We start from the raw sequence: 20,909 nt of genomic DNA on the forward strand, positions 1-20,909 counted from the left end.
CTCTGGGGATAGTCATTTCCTCTCCTGATCTCATTTCCTGGTCTGCACCACAAGCAGTAGAAAAGTCAGCCAAGTCAGGTGTTGTCATGCACCAGCTCATCCCCCATCCCCAAGTCTCTATCTCAGCCCACGTGGCTCGTGGTTCCCACAATGGCTCCCAGTGACCCCTCCCTCCTGGGACACAAGTCTCTGAGTAATCCACTCCTTACGGCCTAAGGGGGACTGGATTTAGTGACTGGCTTCTAACCTATAAAATTCATCAAAAGGGACATGAGCTCACTACAAAGGTACACAGAAAACTGACCTGCTCTCTAACTGGTTTTTTTCTCTTGTGCGTTCCCCCACTCATCGTGGACTCCCCTCTGGGGGAAGGAGATTCTTATGTCATGAGACGCCCACATGGCAAAGGACCCAACAGCCAGAGGGAAATGGAGGCCCAAACTAGAGCGTCCTGATAAACCCAGAATGAGCTTCCCAGGGGAATGTCAGTGGAGGCCACAGCGTCAGACTCCTGAGAGGCCTGGGGGCAGAGACCTTGTCTGAGCAGGCCTTGAAATGTGCCCCACACCACAAAAACAGTGACCTCATCGATGTCTGTGGCAGTCAGCTGGGGCAGGGGGATGGCATCATACACCAGGGGAGAATTAGCGCCTCTGTGAATCTCCATCTGGGAACACCCTGGGGGGGCAAGGGTCCACTGGCAGCGGTCACTTCCACAGTCACACCCTGGAGCTGAGTGAGGTAAGGTGTGTGTGGGGGGTTCCCCTCCTCTGAACTCGCAGGGGAATGCGTATGATGGGAAGTCTGATTGGATGGGGAGAAGGACACACCGAGGATGACCACCTGGGGTGGGGGGGTGTCTCAGGGCCCCGGGGGACTCCACTTGTTCTAATGGCCACAGGAGCACTGCTTCCCCCAGTGGCCATCAACAGCACTGCAGTCCCAGGCAAGAAACCCAGAAAACAAAACATACACCTTTGTTTGGATGTTGTCATGGTAGCTACTCTCCCCGGCCCCAAAGGGGTAAAGGAGCCGGACCCACAGGTTCCAGAAGTAACGAGGAAGACCTCGGAAGGAAGGAAGCGTTGCTTGGTTTCCTCTCCCTTCTCCCCTCTGCGGGCTTTAGGACATTCCGTTCACTTAAAAGGCCACCCGGCCAGGGCCTCACTTGCAGAGAAAGGACCCGTTCCTTCCCCCAAAGGAAGGTCTCATCCTTGAACCCCGGAGGAGCGCTGCTCCATGGCTCTAAAACCCTCTGCATGACCCAGGCAGATCCTGTCCCCCAGACTGCTCTTGCCTACAAAGTCCTCCAGGGAGAAAGAAGAAAGCATTTTCCTAAGGCCTTGGTGGGCAGTAAGTCATTGACAGGGAGCCAAGGGCATGCCTCTGGGACCCCTGGAGGCCGCAAAGCCGAGCACCCCAATTTGTAGAGGAGCAAAGGGAGGCATTCTGTCCTTGGAGACCCTGGCACGTGAAGGAAGGATGCTGATTCTTAGTGCCTTAGGATCTGGTGCCTTAGCTCCGGTGCCCAGAGCTGTGGACGCCAGACCCGCCCCCCCCCCCCCACACCCCGCCTGTCCTCTTCCAGGCGTGGCCTAGGCCAGGCTGACCCTGGGGACTCCTGATACGGTCCCCGCACCGTCTGCCCACCAGCCTGGCGGGGCTCTCCCTTCGGGGCAAGGCCCCCGCCCCCCCGGGCAGGTTGCTAGGTGACTGGACGCCTCCCCCCCCCACCCCACAAGGCGGAGCAGAGTCGGACTTCTCCCCGCTCCCCCAGTCACCGCCGCGGTCCCGCCTTTCGCATACCTCCCGAGTCGTGTGCGTGAGTGGGTGTGTGCGCGGCGCGCGGACGCCCGCGGAGAGGGCCCCGCACGCGGGGGCGGGGGTCGGGCAGGGAACCCCCAGGGCCTCTCCTTCCCAGCGCAAACGCCGCGGGCGGGTCGAACCCTGCCCACCCGCGGGACGCCAGCCCCGGCCTCTCCCCTAGCCTCAGTTTCCCGGTCGTGCCAGGGCGGTGGGGCGCGGAACTGCGTCAGCGCGCTCTGCGTGGCCGCGGCGCGGGCTCCCTCCCCGGGCGGGCCGGGTGCGGGGCTCCCCCCGCCCCCGAGGCCGCGGGCCCGGCGCGGACTCACCTGGCAATCTACCATCATCCTCGGCCTCGGCAGCTCATCGCCGGCCCCAGGGCGGGGCCCGGGACTCCCAGAGGCCGCCCGCCTCGGCCCGCGGCGGCGCAGGGGCGCGCTCGGCGGCGGGGCTCATGGCGCGGCCGCGCGGGGTCCCCGCCGGGCCCGGGGCTCCGCGGCCGCCGCCGCCGCCGCCGCCCGCGCCGCTCCTCCCATTGTCCGCGCCGCGCCGCGCCGCGCCGCCGGCCGCTCTGGCTGGCCCCGCCGCTCGGTTCCGCCCGGGCTCCCGGGGCGCGGGCCGGGTGGGCGGGGACAGCGTGGCCACGCCCCGGCGCCGCCGCAGGTGCGTGGGCGGGCCTCGCCGCGTGCGCGCGCGCCCTCCCCCCCCACCCCCGAGGCCGGGCGCGACCCCGCGCGGGGAGGCGGGGTTGGAGCTCGCGGCCGGGCGCGCGCGTGCGCGTGCGCGAGGCCTGCGCGGGACCGCGGGCGGCGCGCGCACGGGACCCCCGCCCCCCCCCCCGCCCTCCGCGCGCCCCCGCGTGCGCGCGCGGCTCCCCACCCCACCCCTGGAGCACCTCGGGGCACCGCCGCCTTGGCCGGGTGGAGACGCTGACTGACCTGCGCGGACGTGGACAGCACCGGGTCGTCGGGTGGCACCCCAGTGCGGCCGGCAGGACCCAGCTGGGCGGAGGGCCGGGGCCAGGGCAATCTGAGGTCCCCACGCCTCGCCCTAGCCCCGTGAGGAGTGCGGGGGGGGGGGGGGAAGCCTGGGAAGAAGGGGACCCTGCAGCTGGGCCAGAGCAGGTGTGAAGGGGTGGGTCACCGGGGACTTGGGAATGAAGCCTCACAGGGAGGGAGCAGGGGCACTGGCCTGGAAGGCCACACCGGCTGTGCCCCCCGGGGGGGAGGGGGACTAGGGGTCACCCTCTTTTCCAGCACACATCTGACAGTCAGAGGTCTGGGCCTGTGCACTGAACATCATCTCTCTTCCCCATCATTCACTTATGGGCCAGGACCCCTGCTGGGCGCAGTCCTGTGGACACTCTCTCCCTGCTTTGCTGGGCTCGCAATGCAATGCCCTCTCATGCTCAATCATGGACCCACTGTCACCTGGGGAAATGGAGACTCGGGGAAGCCATCCAGGAGCCTGCCTGTTGCAGCTGTGGTGGCCCCCCCCACCCCTCCCCCCCCCGCCCCCCCCCACCCGCTGTGGGTTTGGACTCAGGCCAGTGAACCCCAAGGCTGTGCTCTGCATGGAAGCGGAGGAGGTGGTCTTTGGACCTACTGAGAGTCCCTCTTGGAGAGGCACTCCCTGGGATCCTGAGGCAGCTAGGGCTGGCAGGGTGGCTCTGGGGTGAGGAAGGCTCAGGAGAGGATGGAGGTGGAGTACGTATGGGGAGCAAAGCTGGATCAGATTCCACAGGGCTCTCTAATTGCAGGCGTGTAGTGAGGTGTTGGTGAAGACTGGGGGAGGGGCGGGACCCCAGCGCCCAGAGTTGGAAGAGTTGACATCTGTTGCCATTCAGTCATTTCGGCAAGGACTCACGGGTACCTGGGTGCCAGGGGAAACCCTGATGGCCATGGCCACGGGGGAACCAGTCACCTATTGGGCTTCACTGCCTGGGGAGGAGGCAACATTGTATTGTAGATGAGGCCATGGGAGCTGGGGGTGGGGGGGCGGGTGTGGGAAAGTATACTGGAGCAAATCAAGCAAGGCCGGTTTCCAGGAGGCTGTGATGTCAGGAGCAACCCCCAGGGAGTTGGCCTGGTGTGCTGAGCAGGCCTGACTCACCAGCACTGTGGGAAGGGGTCTGCTGGCCAGGTGCTATAGGCCCAGCAATGGTTTTGAATGTAATTTGTGATTAGGGAAGTTTAAGGTCTAAGGTGTGTGTGTGGGGGGGGGGGTATGCAAACATTTATAACTTTGTAATATTATGTTTCTTCGGGAGGTATCTCTGCAATGTGAAAAGCTTGATCTGCCCTGGCCATTTTGGTGGCTGTCTTCATAGAAAGCTCTAACCTGATTCTGCCAGACAGGAGCTTAAGTTTGGTCTTCTCCTCTGAGGAGTCAAACTTCTACATCATAAACCAGGCCCTCACCCCTTCTAGAAATAGCCTTCTGGGCTTGTCGGTCAGCTGTGTGTGGGGGCCATAGTCTGGGGTAGAGGAGAGCTGGTCACTGTGCCTGCCCACAGCTGGGCTAGGAGAGGTAGCCGGCAGGCAGTGAGTTCTGGGCAAGATCCCTAGTTCTCAGGGTTCAGGGCTCCTTCTCCAGAGGCTTCCTGTTCTCTCCAGCCAGGAGCACCTCCTGCTAAAAAAAAACCCCCAAAAAAACCCCAAAACAACAAAAAGGCTCCTGGAAGGAGGGCCTGCTGCTTCTTCAACACAGCCCGGCCTTGCCCATAACTCTTGTGTCCTCAGCCCCAGGCAGGTGCTCCCTACCAGGGGAAGGAGCCAGGGTCCTTTCTCATTTCTCTGCCCAGGAAGCCGTTCTAGTTTCCTCCGGCCAAGGGCGTGTGCTGACGTTAGTGACTTTGCCTGCCCTCTCTTGTGATCTAGCCCTGCTTACCAGCTAAGATGTCGGTTGTAGGAAGTAGTGGGCTCACGGCTGACCCGTAGGCTTGCCAGGGCGGAGGTCAGGCTGGCCTGGTCTACCTGCCTGGCTACAGAGTACCTCCAGCTTGCCCTGGGTCGTCTTCCTCTCATGCAAGACGCTGTTGCCTTCAGGGGAGCACCCCATCTCTGCCTCTGAGTCTGAGTCCTGGCAGACCCTCTAATCCTGGCCTGGACCACTGCCAAAAAACTCTCTGGCTGGCTCCACATCTGTCTGCAGGCTCCTGTTTCACCTGGGTTTGCCAGAGAACCAGGATCAATTCCTACATGAGGCTGCAGACACCTGTAGCTCTGCTCTGCTGGAATGACTGTCCTTCCTCCCCTAGCTGATTGTGTTTGAAAGGTAGTCTGACTGGCAGCAGTCAAGGTGGACAGGCACAAAGCTGGTTAGGGCCTAGCACGCATCACCTTTATTGAAACAAGGCCTAACTTGGTTAGAAAGGAGGTAGCCAGTCAGGTCACCATGGGGTAAGGGTAGAAAAACTTTCACAGCTTGTTCTGGGGTCCTGAGTGAAGAGCTAGTATCCACGATTTGGGTAGCCAGAGAAAAGGTCCAGAGTGCTTTCCACGTGTCAAAAACTTCAGAGAACAACTTCAAGCAAACTTTATGCAAAAAGTGGGAATGCAGTGGGATCTTCGGCACTTTGAGGGCAGTGGACACTCCAGGGTCTGCCCCTCTGAAGGCCCATCTCCCCTGCACGGGCCCTGGTCACAAAGCACTGCCACTCCTGCACACCCATTTTCCGGTTGGATTTTCATAGACTGAGGTAGGCAGGGCCGCAGTTAGTCCCTCAGCACACTAGTCTCCTTGTGGAGTGAGGAGAAACGGATCAGCTTCAGGCTGGGTGGCTGGGGCTTCCTGTCATCCCACAGGTACTCAGGGGACAGCACCTTAGAAGGTTTGTGCGAGATGAAGCGGCGGTTCAGGTGGCTCTCTTCCTGCCACACCGCCATGATGCCGTTGGCTTTGTCTGCCATGATAGCCATGTGGCAGCCCCTGGTGAACTCATACACGTTGGCCACTCGTCCGCCGAAGACTGCCCCGCCATAATAGAAGTCCCCCTCCTCGTCTGCTACGAAGGCAGTAGAAGCTTGCCTGCGCTCGTATGGGAACCGCTGGCGGGGTACAGAGAAGTAGCCCGGGTGGATGGCAGCTACCATGTCCCCCAGGGTCTCCGGGCCCCAGGGGTTCTGGAAAGTCATGTCCACACTGAGGCAGAAGAGGTAGTCCACCTCCCGGTGCGCCCTCTGGGCGACGTGCTTACTGATGGTCTCCATGCGGCGCAGGGAGACCTCCTCCCAGTGGGGGTGGCCCTGGGTGGGAAGCAGGCTGAGGCGGCGTCCGGGGCCCAGCCGGACGCCGGGGATGGCGGTGGGGCTGTTGGTGAAGATGTAGTAGTGCACCCGGAAACCACGCATGAAGAACTCCTCAGCCGATTCCAGAAAGGGCTGGACAAACTGCGTGTACCTGTGGACCGGCGGTCCCGTCAACACCGTGGGTCAGCCCAGCCCTGCCTGCCATGGGCAGACACCCCCCCCTCCCCGCCCCCAGCTCCCCACCTGAAGCAGTCACCCAGGTCTAACCTCGGGGCTCTCATCAGATCAGCTGTCAAATTCCCACAGTGACTTAATTCAGGCTTTTGCATTGGGGGGGGGGGGTCCTTCCACGGTACAATCTATGCAAGTTTCCCACAGCCCCAAAGCCCTGGAACCCTGTCTGGTACCAAGTATTTTATTGTTTGGTTTTTTTTTTTTTTTTTTTTTTTGGTCAGTCCTGGGGCCTTGGACTCAGGGCCTGAGCACTGTCCCTGGCTTCTTTTTGCTCAAGGCTAGCACTCTGCCACTTGAGCCACAGCGCCACTTCTGGCCATTTTCTGTATATGTGGTGCTGGGGAATCGAACCCAGGGCCTCATGTATACGAGGCAAGCACTCTTGCCACTAGGCCATATCCCCAGCCCCGTACCAAGTATTTTAAATCAGGGATATCCAACCTGAACTGGCCCCTTAGGATGGTGGCAAGATCCTTACTTATCCTTTACTTATTTTTTTGCTTCTATTGGGATTTGAACCCGGGGTCTTGTATTTGCTTGGCTTGCTTGCTCAGTGGTCACTCTACCACTTGAGCCACATCTCGAGCCCTGTTTTTCCTTTTTCTGGTTACTTTGGACATCAAGAGTCTTGCAGACGTTCATGCCCCGACTAGCTATGAGCTGTGGTCGCCTAGCTCTCGGCCTCCTGAGTGGTTAGGATTAGAGTCTCGAACTCCCCGCTCCGGGCCTTCATGGTGATTCTGGCAGTCCTAAGTAACACCAGCTTTTATTGAGCTTTGCTGAGTGCCAAGCAATAGTTTTAGGGATTCTCACGATCTTCCATCTTCCTAATCTGCCCATAACCTTGCCTGCTGAATCAAGCGGGGGCAGAATGAACGGAAGGTGGGTACAGTTGTAGAGGACACAGAGAAGAGGATGGCATGGCTCTGTCCAAGGCTGGGGTCACCTAACCCTTGACCTCAGTGCGTAGGCCAAATTGGGGTCCCAGGTGGACCTAAAGGAAAGCCCAGCTGAGAGCTTGTAGCTGGTGCCTGGAATCCCAGCCACGCAGGAAGCTGAGATCTAAGGCTCGTTGTTCGAAGCCAGTCCAGGCAGGAGAAATCCATGGGACTCTTATCTCCAATTAACCAGCAAAACGCTGGAAATGGAGCAGTGGCTCAAGCGGTAGAGCACCAGCCGCTAAGGGACAGTGCCCAGCCCCGGAGTTGAAGCTCCAGGATCTGTGCCGGCACATGCGCGTGTGCACACACTGAGGTGGTGACCTTCCCCGCCACACTCTGCTTGGCGCCCAGCTGGGCCTGGGCGCAGGGCCCCACCGCCTAGGGACTGCCGGCCCCAGCCGCCCCAGGAGACCCTGCCTCGCTCCCGCCTCGCCCGCCCCCCACTCACTTCCCCACGGCAAACACGGCGACCCCGACGGTCAGGTTCAGCGGCTGGTACAGGTGCCGCAGCAGCTCCGGGCTGAAGGTGCCTTCGGAGACGATGGGTGCCAACCAGGGTGTCAGCGTCAGCAGCTCTGCGGGCCTAGCGGGCGGGGTGGGGGTGGGTGGGTGGGAGGGGGTGCAGAAGCGGAGGGCGCCCTACCGCCCGCCCGAAGCCCCCCCGTCCTGGCCCTGCCTCTCATGTCACACTGTGTGACTTGGGTCAACCTGGTCCCTGGGGCACTGGGCCTCAGTTTCCCTGTGTGGAAAGTGGAGATAACAGCTACCACTGGGAGTTGGTGTGGCACATTCATGTATGTCTAGGGGGCCTGGTGTTCCCTGGCAGGCCAGAGCCTGTGAGGGTGACAATGCCTACTCAAGCATGGTCACAAGACCCTTCCTCCCTCCTCCCTTCCTTCCCTTCTTCTGCCCCTCCCTCCCTTCCTCCCTCCCCTTTCCTTCCTTCCTCTCTCCCTCCCTTTCTTCTTTCCCTCTCTCTCTCCCTTCCTTCACTCCTTTACTTCATTCCTTTCCTCTTTCCGTCCCTCCCACTTCCCTCCCCGTTCTCCCTCCCTCCTTTCCTTTGTTCCTTTCCTCCTTCTTTCTTCCTTTCCTCCTTCCTTCTTTCTTCCTCCCCTCCTTCCCTCCCTTCCTTCTTTCTTCCCTCCCCTCCTTCCATCCCTTCCTTCTTTCTTCCTCCCCTCCCCTGTACCTCCTTCTGTCCCTCCCTTCTTCCTTTCCTTAACAGGATCTCACTTTGTAGCCTCTGCCCCTGCCTCCCAAGTGCTGAGATTACAGCCATGCACCAGTGTACCATTTCATCTGCTCCTCCAGCCTCCTACAAGGTAGGTGGTACTAAGATCCTGTGGTCACACAGCTAGCTACACAGCTGAAGCCCAGGCCCTGACATTGGATCTCTACAATCTTACAAATAAATCAGAGCTGTTGGCCCCTCCCCTCCCCTGCCAGGTCTCGGATACTGACCTCTGCTCTAGAAGCCTGGGTTGAGGGTACGCCAACCTGCAAAGAACAAGGGCCAGTGTGAGGGAGGACACTCCCAACCCCGGGGACCTTGGAGGGGAACACCCATCTTCTTACCCTGCCACTGGCTGGGATGGCTCTGCCCCTCTGTACGGGAGCTTCAAGTTGCTGGTGTGGAGGCAAGTGAGAGCTGTTAGTTTGGGGCAGGAAGAAAAGGGTTCCAACAGACTCCCCCTAGCCCCTCCTATAGCTCTGCCCACTTTCTGGGATCTGCTGGGTTCTCCCACTGGGTCAGCAAGACAGCAGGTGTCTTGCAGTCTGAGGTGCAACCCTGCAGGACTGGCCCCAAAGCTCAGGCTTCTTCAGCCACGTCTCTCCATAGGCCCTGGGCAGGGCTAAGCAGCCACAAAAGCCTGGGAACCGAGACTCCGAGTGAGCCGAATGTTGACTGCCAGTGGCGCCCATCACCTTGGCATAGATGACACATCTGTATGGGTTGATTCTATGTAAGGGAGATTTCTTTGGGGAACCTGGATGGATCCCATCTTGTTAGTTTCAGGGCCTTATGCACAGAACTGGTGGTTCCTCGAGATAAAGGAAATCCCAGGCGTGGCCTGCCGTGTCAGCTCCTGCCCACAAGTCCCAGCCTGCCCTGGGAGCTGGGACCTGCCTGGCCCGCCCGCCCCAGCACCGAAGCTCATTCTCCAGTGAGGATTTTGTGTTTTTTTTCCTGCCAGTCTTGGGGCTTGAGTTCAGGGTCTGGGCACTGTCGCTGAGCTTTTTTTGCTCAAGGCTAGCACTCTACCATTTGAGCCACAGCACCACATCCAGCCTTTTATGTTTATGTGGCACTGAGGAATCAAACCCAGGGCTTCATGCACGCTAGGCAAGCACTCTACCACCACTAAGCCACATTCCTAGCCCTGATGATTTTTATTTTTTATTTTTGATATGTGGTATGTGCCAGTAATAGGGTTTGAATCAAGGCCTGGGTGCTGTCTCTTAGCTTTTCACTCAAAGCTGGTGTTCTACCACTTGAGTCACAGCTCCACCTTCTGGCTTTTTGGTGGTTAATTGGAGGTAAGCGTGATGGGAATCTGTTTGCTCTCATAACTCCATGTTGCTCCCATGACTCACTGACCACCCTCCCCTGGGGGGGGGGGCGGTTCCTCTCCTGGTTCCCAGGAAAACCTCCCACCTGACCGTATCTGAGCCTCATTTGACTGCCAGCATCAGGATGATACCCCTACCATAACACCCCACATGGGACTGCCTCATAAATCCCCAACAGGACAGGACAAAGAAGTTCCAGAGTCTCACTCTAGAAGATATAAAAACCTAAAACCCCTCACACTGCCCGCTCTTTGGTTCTCTGACCCTGCTCCATGGCACAGAGTCCCTCTGCAGCCAGGATTATAACCTGCTCTGGCCTGCTGAGGCCTTTCCTCTCTCCTCTTTCTCTCCTTTCCTCTGCTGGGTCTTTCCTAACACTGGTCACTCAGTGTCCTAACAGATGGTTCCCTGACCAGGAACAGTGTTCCCAGGAGGACTCTCATCTTTGTAGGGCGGTGCTGAACCTCTCTGTCTCTCCATCTCCCCTCTTTTTCCTTCCCAGTCACTTTCAAGGAGCCAGGCAGTCCCTCAAGCCTTCCAACAGGGGTGCGAGAGCCCCCATCCATCCCCCCACCCTGCCACTAAACTGCAGCCTGAGGGCCACTGGAAGCCTCCACCCTGCCGGGCAGGCTTCCACTGCCGGCTGAGGTCTTCAATGACTGTACTGCTAAGCTCTGCTGTTAAGTCACTGTTTTCCCCATCTCTCTCCCTCCCCCCCCCGCCCCCTCTCATGACCTCCAGACAACAGATCCTTTGCTGCTAGATTGCCGATACTCACCACCCCGCTCTTGGCGTTGAGAGGTGAGGATTCTGGTTTCCCACTCAAAGTGCCCTCGAGAGTGAAACTTCCATTTTTTTCTAGGTCTCTGGGCTGCCTCTGACTGATCGGGTTTTTAGGGGTGCGATCTGCTCAGCAGAGGGGGTGGGTTAATATGAGTCCTTGGCTCTCTCCTTTCCTCGATACCACCCAAGGGTTTGGCTTGTAAGGACATGGGGTCACAGCTGTCCATTCCAGCCAACCGCCCTTTGGCTTGTGCCCTCAAGAATGATGCAGGCTAGGTCCCGGGGACCCCCTCTAGGTTCCCCTCTGGAAGGCTAGCCATTCTGAGATTGAAACCAGATCTGAAATCAAAAGAAACTTATCAGCTTTTGCATAAAAATTTGGCTTCAGTATCAATTGGACAATCACAAAATTTAAAAAGCCGCTTAGAAACTTGGCCTCAGTACCAATTGGATAATTGCAACCAGTGGCCTGAATACAGCACTTCTGACCACACAATATTGCAAGATATAAGTTCTCCAATGGAATGACAAGTGGTCAGAAGTTCCTTAAGGCGAAGCTTTTTTCCTTCCTTGCTCTGGTCACTCCATTCTTCCTCTCTGCGGCCCAGATTCTCTCAGTTGAAACTGTCTCGTCCTCAATAAGCACACACCCTCGGCCACCTTTGCCCCAGTGCAGGGCCAGACCTGCATAGCTGAAACTAGGTGGGGTGGCTGTAAGCCTCCAAAAATAAAGTAACATTGTCTTGTAAATGTAGTCATAGCAACAAGCTAACCAAACTTTCTAACAAAAGCTATTTAATGTGGCCTTCAACACCTTTAACCTTTATCAGGATGAAGAATGGTCAGAGTAAAAAGAGAGACTTCCTTTTAAGTCAGATACCAGTTCTTGGCTGCTGCCCTACAATTCCAAAACAGAGGCCTGTGATCTGGCTCCTACACGGACCCGGCCGGACTCGGCTGGCCAGCAAGCACGCTGAGCTCACTTTCCCTCTCTTACTTGAATGGTCTGGTCCTTTCTTCTCACCCCCAAATCCCATAATGGGAGCAGTTAGATAGCATACCCCAAACAAAATTCTGGCTTGGGCAGGTCCCCCAATTCTCTTCGCAGGCCCTGGAGACACATACCCATCTAGGAGGAGACCACGTGGTGGGATTTCATATGACCCCTACTCTTCCACCAGACTTACTCCTGTACCCGCCTCGGTATTCAAAGGTCCATTTGTAGGCTAATGAATTTATTACCAAAATGGTTTTAAAGGTTTTCTGTTCTTGTTCATCAAGGTTTGTTTAGGCATGGAGATTCCATTAAATTCTGTTTGTTGTTGGCAAAAATTTTGTGTCTTGAGGTTTTTTTTTTTTTTTTTTTTTTTTTTGCCAGTCCTGGGGCTGGGACTCAGGGCCTGAGCACTGTCCCTGGCTTCTTTTTGCTCAAGGCTAGCACTCTACCACTTGAGCCACAGGGCCACTTCTGGCCACTTTCTATATATGTGGTGCTGAGGAATCAAACCCAGGGCTTCATGTATATGAGGCAAGCAATCTTGCCACTAGGCCATATTCCCAGCCCCTTGTCTTGTGTTTTGTTTGGTGTTGCCTGTTTACCTAGCATTGATTGTGTGGTTCTATCATGCAATGGGCCAAATTGTCTCCAGAAAACTTAGGGCCAGCTTTCACTTTTAAAACCTAAGTGTGTCTTAAAACTTTTGTGCATAGGCTGGGAATGTGGCTTAGTGATAAGAGTGCTCAGCCTAACATGCATGAAGCCCTGGGTTCAATTCCTCAGTACCACATAAACAGAAAAAGCTCTGGAAGTGGCGCTGTGGCTCAAGTGGCAGAGTGCTAGCCTTGAGCAAAAGAAGCTCAGGGACAGTGCCCAGGCCCTGAGTTCAAGCCCCAGGACTGGCAAAAAACAAAACAAAACAACAACAACAAACTTTTGTGCACAAGTGGGTGTGTATGTGAACATGCTAAAACCCCCTCATTTTAATGCAGAAAAACTGTCATCATGGTGTGAGGAAAAAGTCTTTCCTGTCAAACTGAAGAGTTAAAGTAAACCCCATTTTCAGGCAGCCCCCGTTTTGTTGTCTGTTTAAACTATGAGGCCACCAATTATCCCAGCTAGCAGGACAAGCTTATTAGGGCCCAGGCGGTCAGGATACTCCCTGCTTAACTCTAACCGCCCCGAATGCCTCGAGCCCTGAGCCAATCAGATTTGTACCTGTATCCTAATCTTGCTTGAATACCTGATTGCCGTAACTTTGGTTTTTTGCCTTTATAAGCTCTGTGAAATCTCAGCTGGGGGCCTTCCTCCTAACCTCCGCTGCGTCGGAGTGTAGGACGCGGCCGGACCTGCAGCTCGCCTGAATAAAACCTTGCTTTTGCACTTCGGAACATCTGGCTCTTGGTGGTCTTCTCGCGACTTGGGCATAACAAAACTAAAGAACTTCTGTTTGAATATTGATATTTTGGGGGTACTGATATATATTTCTTGAAATTGTTGTTCTACTTCAATTGTAACTATTACCTGTGCTACTTGTGACTAGAAGCCACGTGAGGAATGTGAATTTCGTGCCGAAGGAGTTAATTACCAAGTGTTGCCGGGAGCCAGTGGCTCACGCCTGTCATCCTAGCTACTCAGGAGGCTGAGATCTGAGGATCTTGGTTTGAAGCCAGCCTGGGCAGAAAAGTCCCTGTGAGACTCTTATCTCTGATAAAACTACTCAAAAAGCTGGAAGTGATGCTGTGGCTCAAGGGCTAGAGTGAGCCTTGAGCACAAAGAGGCTCAGGGTCAGCAGCCAAGGTTTGAATTCACGCCCCAGGACAAGGAAAAAAAAAAAAGCAGCCAAGAGTGCTGTTTGTTAGAAGGAGCAGTATGTATCAGCGGAAGTAGTTAGAGGCTCCCTTTTGAATGCAACATCTGGCTTTTTTTTTTTTTTTCCTGCCCGTTCTGGGCCTTGGACTCAGGGCCTGAGCACTGTCCCTGGCTTCTTTTTGCTTAAGGCTAGCACTCTGCCACTTGAGCCACAGCGCCACTTCTGGCCACTTTCTGCACATGTGGTACTGGGGGATCGAACCAAAGGCTTCATGTATAGGAGACAAGCACTCTGGCCACTAGGCCATATTCCTAGCCCTGAGGCTCCCTTTTGAGTGAGAGCATTCCACCTCCTCCAGCTGTGTCTGCTAGCCACTCTTTGCCCAGCCCTGATCCCATTGCAATGGAGAAAACTGTACACCTTTGAAAAACAATTGAGGGACTAGCCCCCTTGGTAATCAATTATACTTAGAATGTGAGCCTAACTCCTTGACAAGGAGGAAGGACAGTTTGGATTGGGCTAAAAACCTAGCAAACTTCTCTGCCTGGGGTAGGGGGACAGTACATGGCCTTGAGGAGAGTCAGCATGGAGTTCTAAGAGAACCAAAACTCAATTGCCTCCACAGGCCAAAAGAAAAGACGGGGCAGTTCTAAACGCAAACCGCAAAGAAGCTCATCAGGTCTGGGTGCACACAAATGTGTCTAAGAGTCATGACATTATACGTGTATAATATATAACAATACAACATACTTGGTTGTTAATGAGTAGCTCGTAATCCAGAAGTTTAATTTTCCTGTAGCTGTCATAAAAAAGAAAAGACCATGGAACCAGATGCCCTTTGAAGCTGTCCCAGCCCATTTTTTCACTCAGCTGTCAAAAAAAAATTTTTAAATCCACAAAGTGGGGAAGGCTTTATTTCGCCAAGTGTTAGTCAGTCCATATAGGGTACCACATAGGGTACAACATTGGGCAGAAAGTTGGCTGCGGTAGCTCACACCTGTAATCTCAGCAGAAGCGGGAGGTGGACGTGGGCAGCTTGGGTCAGAGACAGGCTGGGCAAAATTGCAAGACTCTGCCCATCTGATGAAAGGGAGCGGGGCCTCCATGACTCAAGCAGTAGAGCGACTGCCGAGCAAGCCTAAGCCCTGAGTTAAGGTCTAGTTCTAAAAGCCCTGTTTAGTGACCACCTTCTAAGAACCATGCCAACTGTTTGTAGGCATGATCGCACTCCATCTCAGTGGGCTGGGGAAGGCACATTTACCATCCCATCTTAGAGATGCAGTATGTAGGACTCAGATGAGACTCAGAGCCATGCAACACGTCTGGGGCCGATCCATGCATGCAGTAGCAAGGATGCTCAAAGACTGAAAGAGCAACTTCACCCTGCATCTGTGGCAGCCTATAAATTAACTAAACATTATGATATTGCTCAAAACCACAAGCTGAAGGCTGGGTGCCCGCGGCTCATACCTGTAATCCTAGCTCTCCTCAGGTAGCTGAAGATGAGGATCATGGTTCCAAGGAAAGTCCAAGGGACTCTTATCTCCAATTAAGCAGTAAACAAAACCAAACCTGGAAGTGGAGCTGTGGCTCAGGTGGTAGAGCACCAGCCTTGAGTGAAAAAGCTAAGGGACAGCCCCAGGCCCCAAGTTCAAGCCCCAGTACTGACATGCTCCTCCATCCCCACCCCAAATACGAACACTTCCCAAACAAAACCAAAATCATAAGCTGTGGACACAGAACACACAATGTGGCCTTCAAAGCTCCCCCGCTTCTCCAAATGTGAGCAGCCCACACATGCCCCCCACCCTAGCCCCATACTTACAAGATCTCTGGGCAGGGGAGGTAGTAGGGTATATAAGAAACCGGCATCCAGTTCTCCACATACACCCTGGAAAGGAAAAACACCTGTTGGCTCTGCTCTGCCCAAGAGCTGACACCCAGCTGGCACATAGCGGAAGACCCCCCCCCCCCATAGTGCATGGTGTTGGGGGGGAGGGGAGTCCCTGCCATTCTAGGATCTATTTTTTTAACATGGCACAGTGCCCCATATGCAGATACCGGCTCATCCACTTATTCACTCCTGGGGCATGTATGTTCTTGATGCTGAGCCTTACCTAAACAGTGGAGTGAGGTATAGCCCCAAAGCTGTGTGTGAGAGAGAGAGAGGGGGGAGGGAGAGAGAGAGTGTGTCGGAATAGGGATCCTCACAGGTTGAAGGAGAGTTTAGGCGGAGGATATTAGTCAAAGGTCAGTATGAGGCAAAATTTGGAAGCCACAGTTAGTCTGGCTGGGGAGGGGAGTGGAAGCTGATGAGTCAGCTGAGATTGATGGGACGTGGAAACCTTCAAGGGAATCCAGGTTTCGGGGGTTGACATAGGGAGGGTGGGCAGGGGCAGAGGGCTACAAGGTGCAACTCACCACAGGGCCCAGAGGCTTAGGCTGGTGGGTAGACATAACCCCAGGACCAGGGCTAGCCGCCGGTGGGCCATCGCTGGGCGCTGTGGCAGCCCCTGGTGCCAGCGCAGAGCCCTTGAGTCTTTGCCAATCAGGCTTTCCCTGCCAGTGCTGTGGGGCTCTGCCCCTGTCTGCTCTGAGCCAGGCTCTCCCAGGTCCAGAGGACTCCTGCAGAGGAAGTTCCTTACTTACAGTGGACCCTCTCCCCCGGCTGCCCACCCCTCCAGCGAATCCCAGGCTCAGCTTTGGGAGGCTGACAGGTGGCAGCGGCTCAGGTGCAGTCCCTCGGGACGGGTACTAATGACTGGCTTTAGGAAGCAGCAGGCCCCTGCCTGGGCCCTGGTCTAGGAAGCAGGACGACCTTGCCAGGGACCACGGAAGCTGGGGCCGGGCTCAGGATCCTCCAGAGCCATCTACTGGAGCACCACAGGAAGCTAGCGCAGCCCATCCCGCAGGGCCGGGACACTCCCAGCCCCCAGCTCCTGCGCCGAGGGCCGCCCAGCTTCTTCAAGGTGAAGACGCTACAGCAAATCACAGGCTGGATGACCTTGAGCCGGGCATCCCCGCCCGAGCCCGGGGTTCTCCGGGCTAAAGGGGTGTAGGAGGGGACCCGCTGCGGGCGAGGACGGCGCTCCGGGACGGCTTGGAGCGCTCGGCGAGGCCCGGCCACGGGAAGCCCTGAAGTCAGGAGGAGATTCCAGGTCGGGACTCCGGGAAGTCACGCTCGGCTCACTTCCTGGCAAGCCCGCTCCCCCTGGCCCTTCTGGGGGCCTCAGTTTCCCCACCAGTACCCAGTGTCCTTCAAACCCTCTCCTAAACTTCCGGACCAGCTAAGCTTCGGCCTAGGGCTGTTCCCCCGCGGCAGGGCTCAGGCCAGACCCGGCCTGGGGTGCCGATCCCAGGGCCTGGGCAGGGGCGCGCACCTCCCTTTCCGCCCTCCCGCCAGTGTGGGCTGCGGGCTCCTCCCGCGCTCGGCGGCCTGCGCGGGGATGGGGCCGGGGGAAGCAGGGCTGCCGGGCCAGCGCCAGGACAGAGGGACGTACCCTAGCCCCGAAACTGGGCACGGGGACGAGCTGGGCTTCTGCGAGCACCCGGGTGCACGCGCTGCGTGCCTCGGACCGCGCGGGACGGAGCCTGCGGACGGTGGACCGAGGTCGGCGGACTGTGGCCTGAGCGCCGGGGAGGGCAGGGTGTGCCAGAAAGCCGGCGGGGGCGTCCGGAGGAGCCCCGGCCCCGCGCAGTCCACGCCCACCCTACTCCGCCGGGCCTCGCCACGCCCACCACCCCTGCCCGCCAACCAGGCTCCCAGGCCCCGCCCCCCGCCCAGCAAGCCCCGCCCCCACGCGCCAGGTCCCGCCCACCACAGGGCGTGGGGGTAGAGGAGCGCGCTCCGCCCACCGCAGGAAATAGCCACGCCACAACATTTGCCCCGCCCACTGCCCTTCCCCCTTCTCCCCCGTCCCCCATCCGGCCCGCCCCATGTGCTAGGGTGAGGGAAGGGGGGAGAAGGACACGTACACCCAGCTCCTTACGAGCGCCACGCCCACCACAGGTAGGCAGCCCCGCCCCGCTCGCGTCCCCTCACAAGCGAATCGCCCGGTCCACATAGCACCTGAGCGGCGGTGGCCCCGCCCCCCAGCGCCCCGCCCCCCGCGCCCGGGCCCCGCCCCCGGCGCCCGGGCCCCGCCCCATCGCCCGGGGCCTCGCCCCGCGCGCCCGGGCCCCGCCCTCGTGATTGCGTCACTCCCCGAGAGGCCCCGCCCACCACCCCTCCGGGCCGCCCCGCTCGGCCCCGCCCACCTCCCATCTAGCCCCCCTCCTGGGCCCCGCCCCCGTGCTCGCGTCACGCCCCGCCCCGCTGGACACGCCCACCTCCCCATACGCCCCGCCCCCGCTCTCGGACCCCCGCCCACCTCCCCTCCGGTCGCCGCCCCCCCCGCCCAGGCCCCTCCCCCTTGCTCAGGCTCCGTCCCGCCCCCCCTCGGGCCCCGCCTACCTCCCCTCCGCCCCGCCCCCGGGACCCGGGCCCTGCCCTCGTGCTAGCGCCCCGTCCCGCCCCCCGAGGGCACCGCCCGCCTCCGCCCTGCCCCTCCCCCCGCCCCTCCCCGCGGCTCTGCCGGCGACCGCGGCGGGCCCGGAAGCGCGGGTCCGGGATCGGGGCCGACTTCGGCGGGGAAGGTCCCACGGACTGCGGCCCCCGGACGCCGGGCTCTGGGATTGTCGGGACGGGTGCGCCCTGGCTCGAGGCCCCCGACGGGGACCCCGGGCAGCAGCCCCCAGGCCGCCCCTGGCCGCCCTCCCTGGCCGGTGGGGAGGCGTGGGCCCCGGAGCCCCCTCTGACATCTCCCCCGAGGGCAGCCAAGCCCCGGGTGGAGGGCAGAGAAAGGGACAAGGCGGGGGCCGTGAGAGGAGGAGCGGGGCTGGAGGCGGCGTGCCTCAGTTGGCCAATGAGTGAAAGCGGCGGCAGGTACCGAGTTCGAATCCCAGTCTCGGACTTAAAAATAGAACACGGGGCGTTCCGAGGGTAAGTAAGGGAGGGAGCAGTAACCGGGCGGTGGGAGGGGAGACCGGCCAAACGTGCTTCCCCAGGCGCTGGTGGCTCTCCCTGCTTGACAGGGCAGCCCGGGAGGCCTTAGCTCCCCTGAACCAGCAAAGAGATGCGAGTGGAGCTGGGACTCCAGTGGTGGAGCACCAACCAGCCTTGGGTGAAAAAGCCAAATGAGAGGTGGAGGCCCTGAGTTCAAATCTGATACACACATGTCTCTGTCTGTGACTCACATACATACACACTTTCTCTCTGTCTCTGTCTCTGACCCTCCCCTCCCCCCGCCCCCCAATCAGCCACAATGTGGTCTGAGTGGTTGTGGGTTTGCTCAGAGCCATAAAGCAGCAGCCTGAAGCCGCCCATCCAGCAGGACTGTGGCGTGGGGTCGTGTCTGGACACAGCCTCCAAGTGCCTTGTGGTCCCTTGAGGACCACAGGTTCCTGTGTGGCTGGATGTATTTTCCGGGTCTGCATGTTCCTGGTATAGGCGTGGGGGGGGCTTCTGAACAGGACTGCTTCTGTTTGCAGGTGCACACACTGGCTCCTGGGGTCCCCCGGAACGACGGTGGGGGCCATGTTCCTGACCTGGTTTAAGCTTGCCGAGTCCCTGGGTCTGGCCTTGGGGATGCTGGCATCTCCCTGGTCACTTTATTCTTTATTGAGACAAGACAGGGCTATCTGTGGGCCTGGGCTCCGCTCCAGCCCTCTCCTGGTCCAGCCTGACTGCTCCCCATCCACCCAGCCACAGGGGAGGATATCAGAAGAGTCCCCACCCCCACCCCATGCCGTGACTTAAAAGTATACCCCCCCCCAGGAACTGGGGGGAGGGGGAGGGGGAGGGCGGTGCGGGAGGAGCATTTGGACTTGCCCTGATCCTTGTGTACACGTCCTTGAAAGATTGTGGAACCAGTTCCTCCCTCTGTGTGTCACTCTTTTGCACCCTGGCTACAAGGTGGATGAGCCACAGCCCCTCAGACAATGGATCCACTTCACTAGGAACCCAAGTAGCATGTGTGACCCCCCAAATAAAACTTTCTTCTTTATTCCTTTGGCCATCTCAGGTATTCGTTAGGGTAGCAGATGCTTGACTGCCACACAGCTGGGCGCCCAGCACTCTCTGTCGTTGGTCCCCTCCTGACCCCCAGCTTTTTATCTGTCAAATGAATATCCGGGGATACCCAGCCCTTGATTCCACAAGGAGGGGTTGGCCATCCTTGAAGGACAAAGCCATGCTCTGCTTCCCCACTGGCAACCCTGGGGAGCTGAGGCTTGGGTTCATGGAAGGAACTTCTAGGAGACTGCCAAAACCTCTTTGGTACCCACTGGCTCCAATTCCAGTCCTTGGGTTCCCAGGCATGCACTTGACCTTCACAATCCATCTCCGGTGTCACCCAACATTGCTCTGACATCATGCTCAGAAAACTCAGCCGACCCTGGGGTGAGCCCAGGAGCTGTACTCCCAGGCAGCAGCAGGCAGAGTTGGTGGGTCACAAGGAAGGTGCACTTGGGCCCTGTGGTTCTCGGTGTGGTCCTCACTTTCCTTAGAGAACTTCTGTTTATAGCAAGAGCCAGCATCGTGGAAGACAAGCAGATGTCTTGACAAAGCCTTGGTTACCTAATCTTGCCCTGTAGGGCCTTGTCCTCTGGAGGAGGACAGCAATGACACACGTGCCCAGGCATAGTGAAACGAGTTCTCTGAATCCTGGCCAGAGTAGTTCCATCTTGCAGCCAGCACCATTGTGATTTTTCTGCCTGTCGGACTTGTTTCAAACAAGCCACCCTTCCCAAGGTCAGGCAGTGTGTGCTGAGACCAGAAGAACCCACACAAGTCAAGAGGACAGAGTAAACATCTCCTTGCACACACTTGTAACTTTGCCAGGGTCTCTTCCCTCCCCTGCCCCCACCTTGAGCATGTAGTTACTTCTGCTGTTTGGATACTAGGTGGCAGGCTAAGCCCAGGTGTGCAATGATACACCATGTTCTCCTATAATCATTTTCTTTCTATAAAACTAGTATCTTTCTCACTTTCACTTTATATTTTACAACTTGCTTTTTTTTTTTTTTTTGCCAGTCCTGGGGCTTGAACTCAGGGTCTGAGCACTGCCCTTGCCTTCTTTTTGCTCAAGGCTAGCACTCTACCACTTGAGCCACAGCGCCACTTCCGGCTTTTTCTATATATGTGATGTGGAGGAGTCAAACCCATGGCTTTATGTATACGAGGTGAGCACTTTTACCACTAGGCCATATTCCCAGCCCCTATATTTTACAGCTTGAGTCTTCCTTTCTTTGTGGTTTGACATTCATTTTTGTTTCTTTAGAATATTCTAGCACAAGGTTTACAGAATACAAGGCTCTTCCAAGCTTGGTGAAATCAGTTACATTTATACATTTATGTACTGAAGTATAGCATCCGAGAAGGAATAAAAGAGATGAAAGCAATCTGCAAACGCGGACACCTCTAGCTCATACTCGTGTGTTTTGTGTGGAGAGGACGCGTGTGAGGCGTGCCCTGA

At 57.6% G+C, this 20,909-nt stretch overlaps 2 protein-coding genes across 2 annotated transcripts in view; both read right to left on the reverse strand.

Annotated features, from left to right (window-relative positions):
• Positions 1 to 2,235, reverse strand: part of Ralgds (ral guanine nucleotide dissociation stimulator) — a 42,388-nt gene extending 40,153 nt beyond the window's left edge. Inside the window, exon 1 of the mRNA XM_048345659.1 lies at positions 2,133 to 2,235. Within this exon, the coding sequence (XP_048201616.1) occupies positions 2,133 to 2,150 (18 nt within the window). The 5' untranslated portion in view covers positions 2,151 to 2,235. The remainder of the gene's footprint in view (positions 1 to 2,132) is intronic.
• A 3,284-nt stretch (positions 2,236 to 5,519) lies between these two features.
• Positions 5,520 to 15,887, reverse strand: Gbgt1 (globoside alpha-1,3-N-acetylgalactosaminyltransferase 1 (FORS blood group)). The gene is made up of 6 exons (XM_048348750.1): positions 15,817 to 15,887; positions 15,221 to 15,286; positions 8,807 to 8,857; positions 8,693 to 8,728; positions 7,677 to 7,811; positions 5,520 to 6,204 (listed from the first exon to the last, which is right to left on the reverse strand). Exons 1-6 carry the CDS (start codon positions 15,885 to 15,887, stop codon positions 5,520 to 5,522), a joined length of 1,044 nt encoding a protein of 347 aa, XP_048204707.1.
• Between the last annotated feature and the right edge of the window lie 5,022 nt (positions 15,888 to 20,909).

The sequence above is a fragment of the Perognathus longimembris genome, chromosome 1 (assembly GCF_023159225.1).
Source record: "Perognathus longimembris pacificus isolate PPM17 chromosome 1, ASM2315922v1, whole genome shotgun sequence".
In the NCBI taxonomy this organism is placed as follows: domain Eukaryota; kingdom Metazoa; phylum Chordata; class Mammalia; order Rodentia; family Heteromyidae; genus Perognathus; species Perognathus longimembris.

Bases quoted from the DNA above. Each gene is read 5' to 3' on its own strand.
- Gbgt1 (XM_048348750.1), bottom strand. From the start codon at position 15,887: ATGGCCCACCGGCGGCTAGCCCTGGTCCTGGGGTTATGTCTACCCACC. The intron at 8,858-15,220 runs GTAAGTATGGGG...CCTCCACACCAG, and splicing joins CTCCCCTGCCCAGAGATCTT to CAACTTGAAGCTCCCGTACA. The intron at 6,205-7,676 runs GTGAGTGGGGGG...GCCGGTCCACAG, and splicing joins GCCGTGTTTGCCGTGGGGAA to GTACACGCAGTTTGTCCAGC.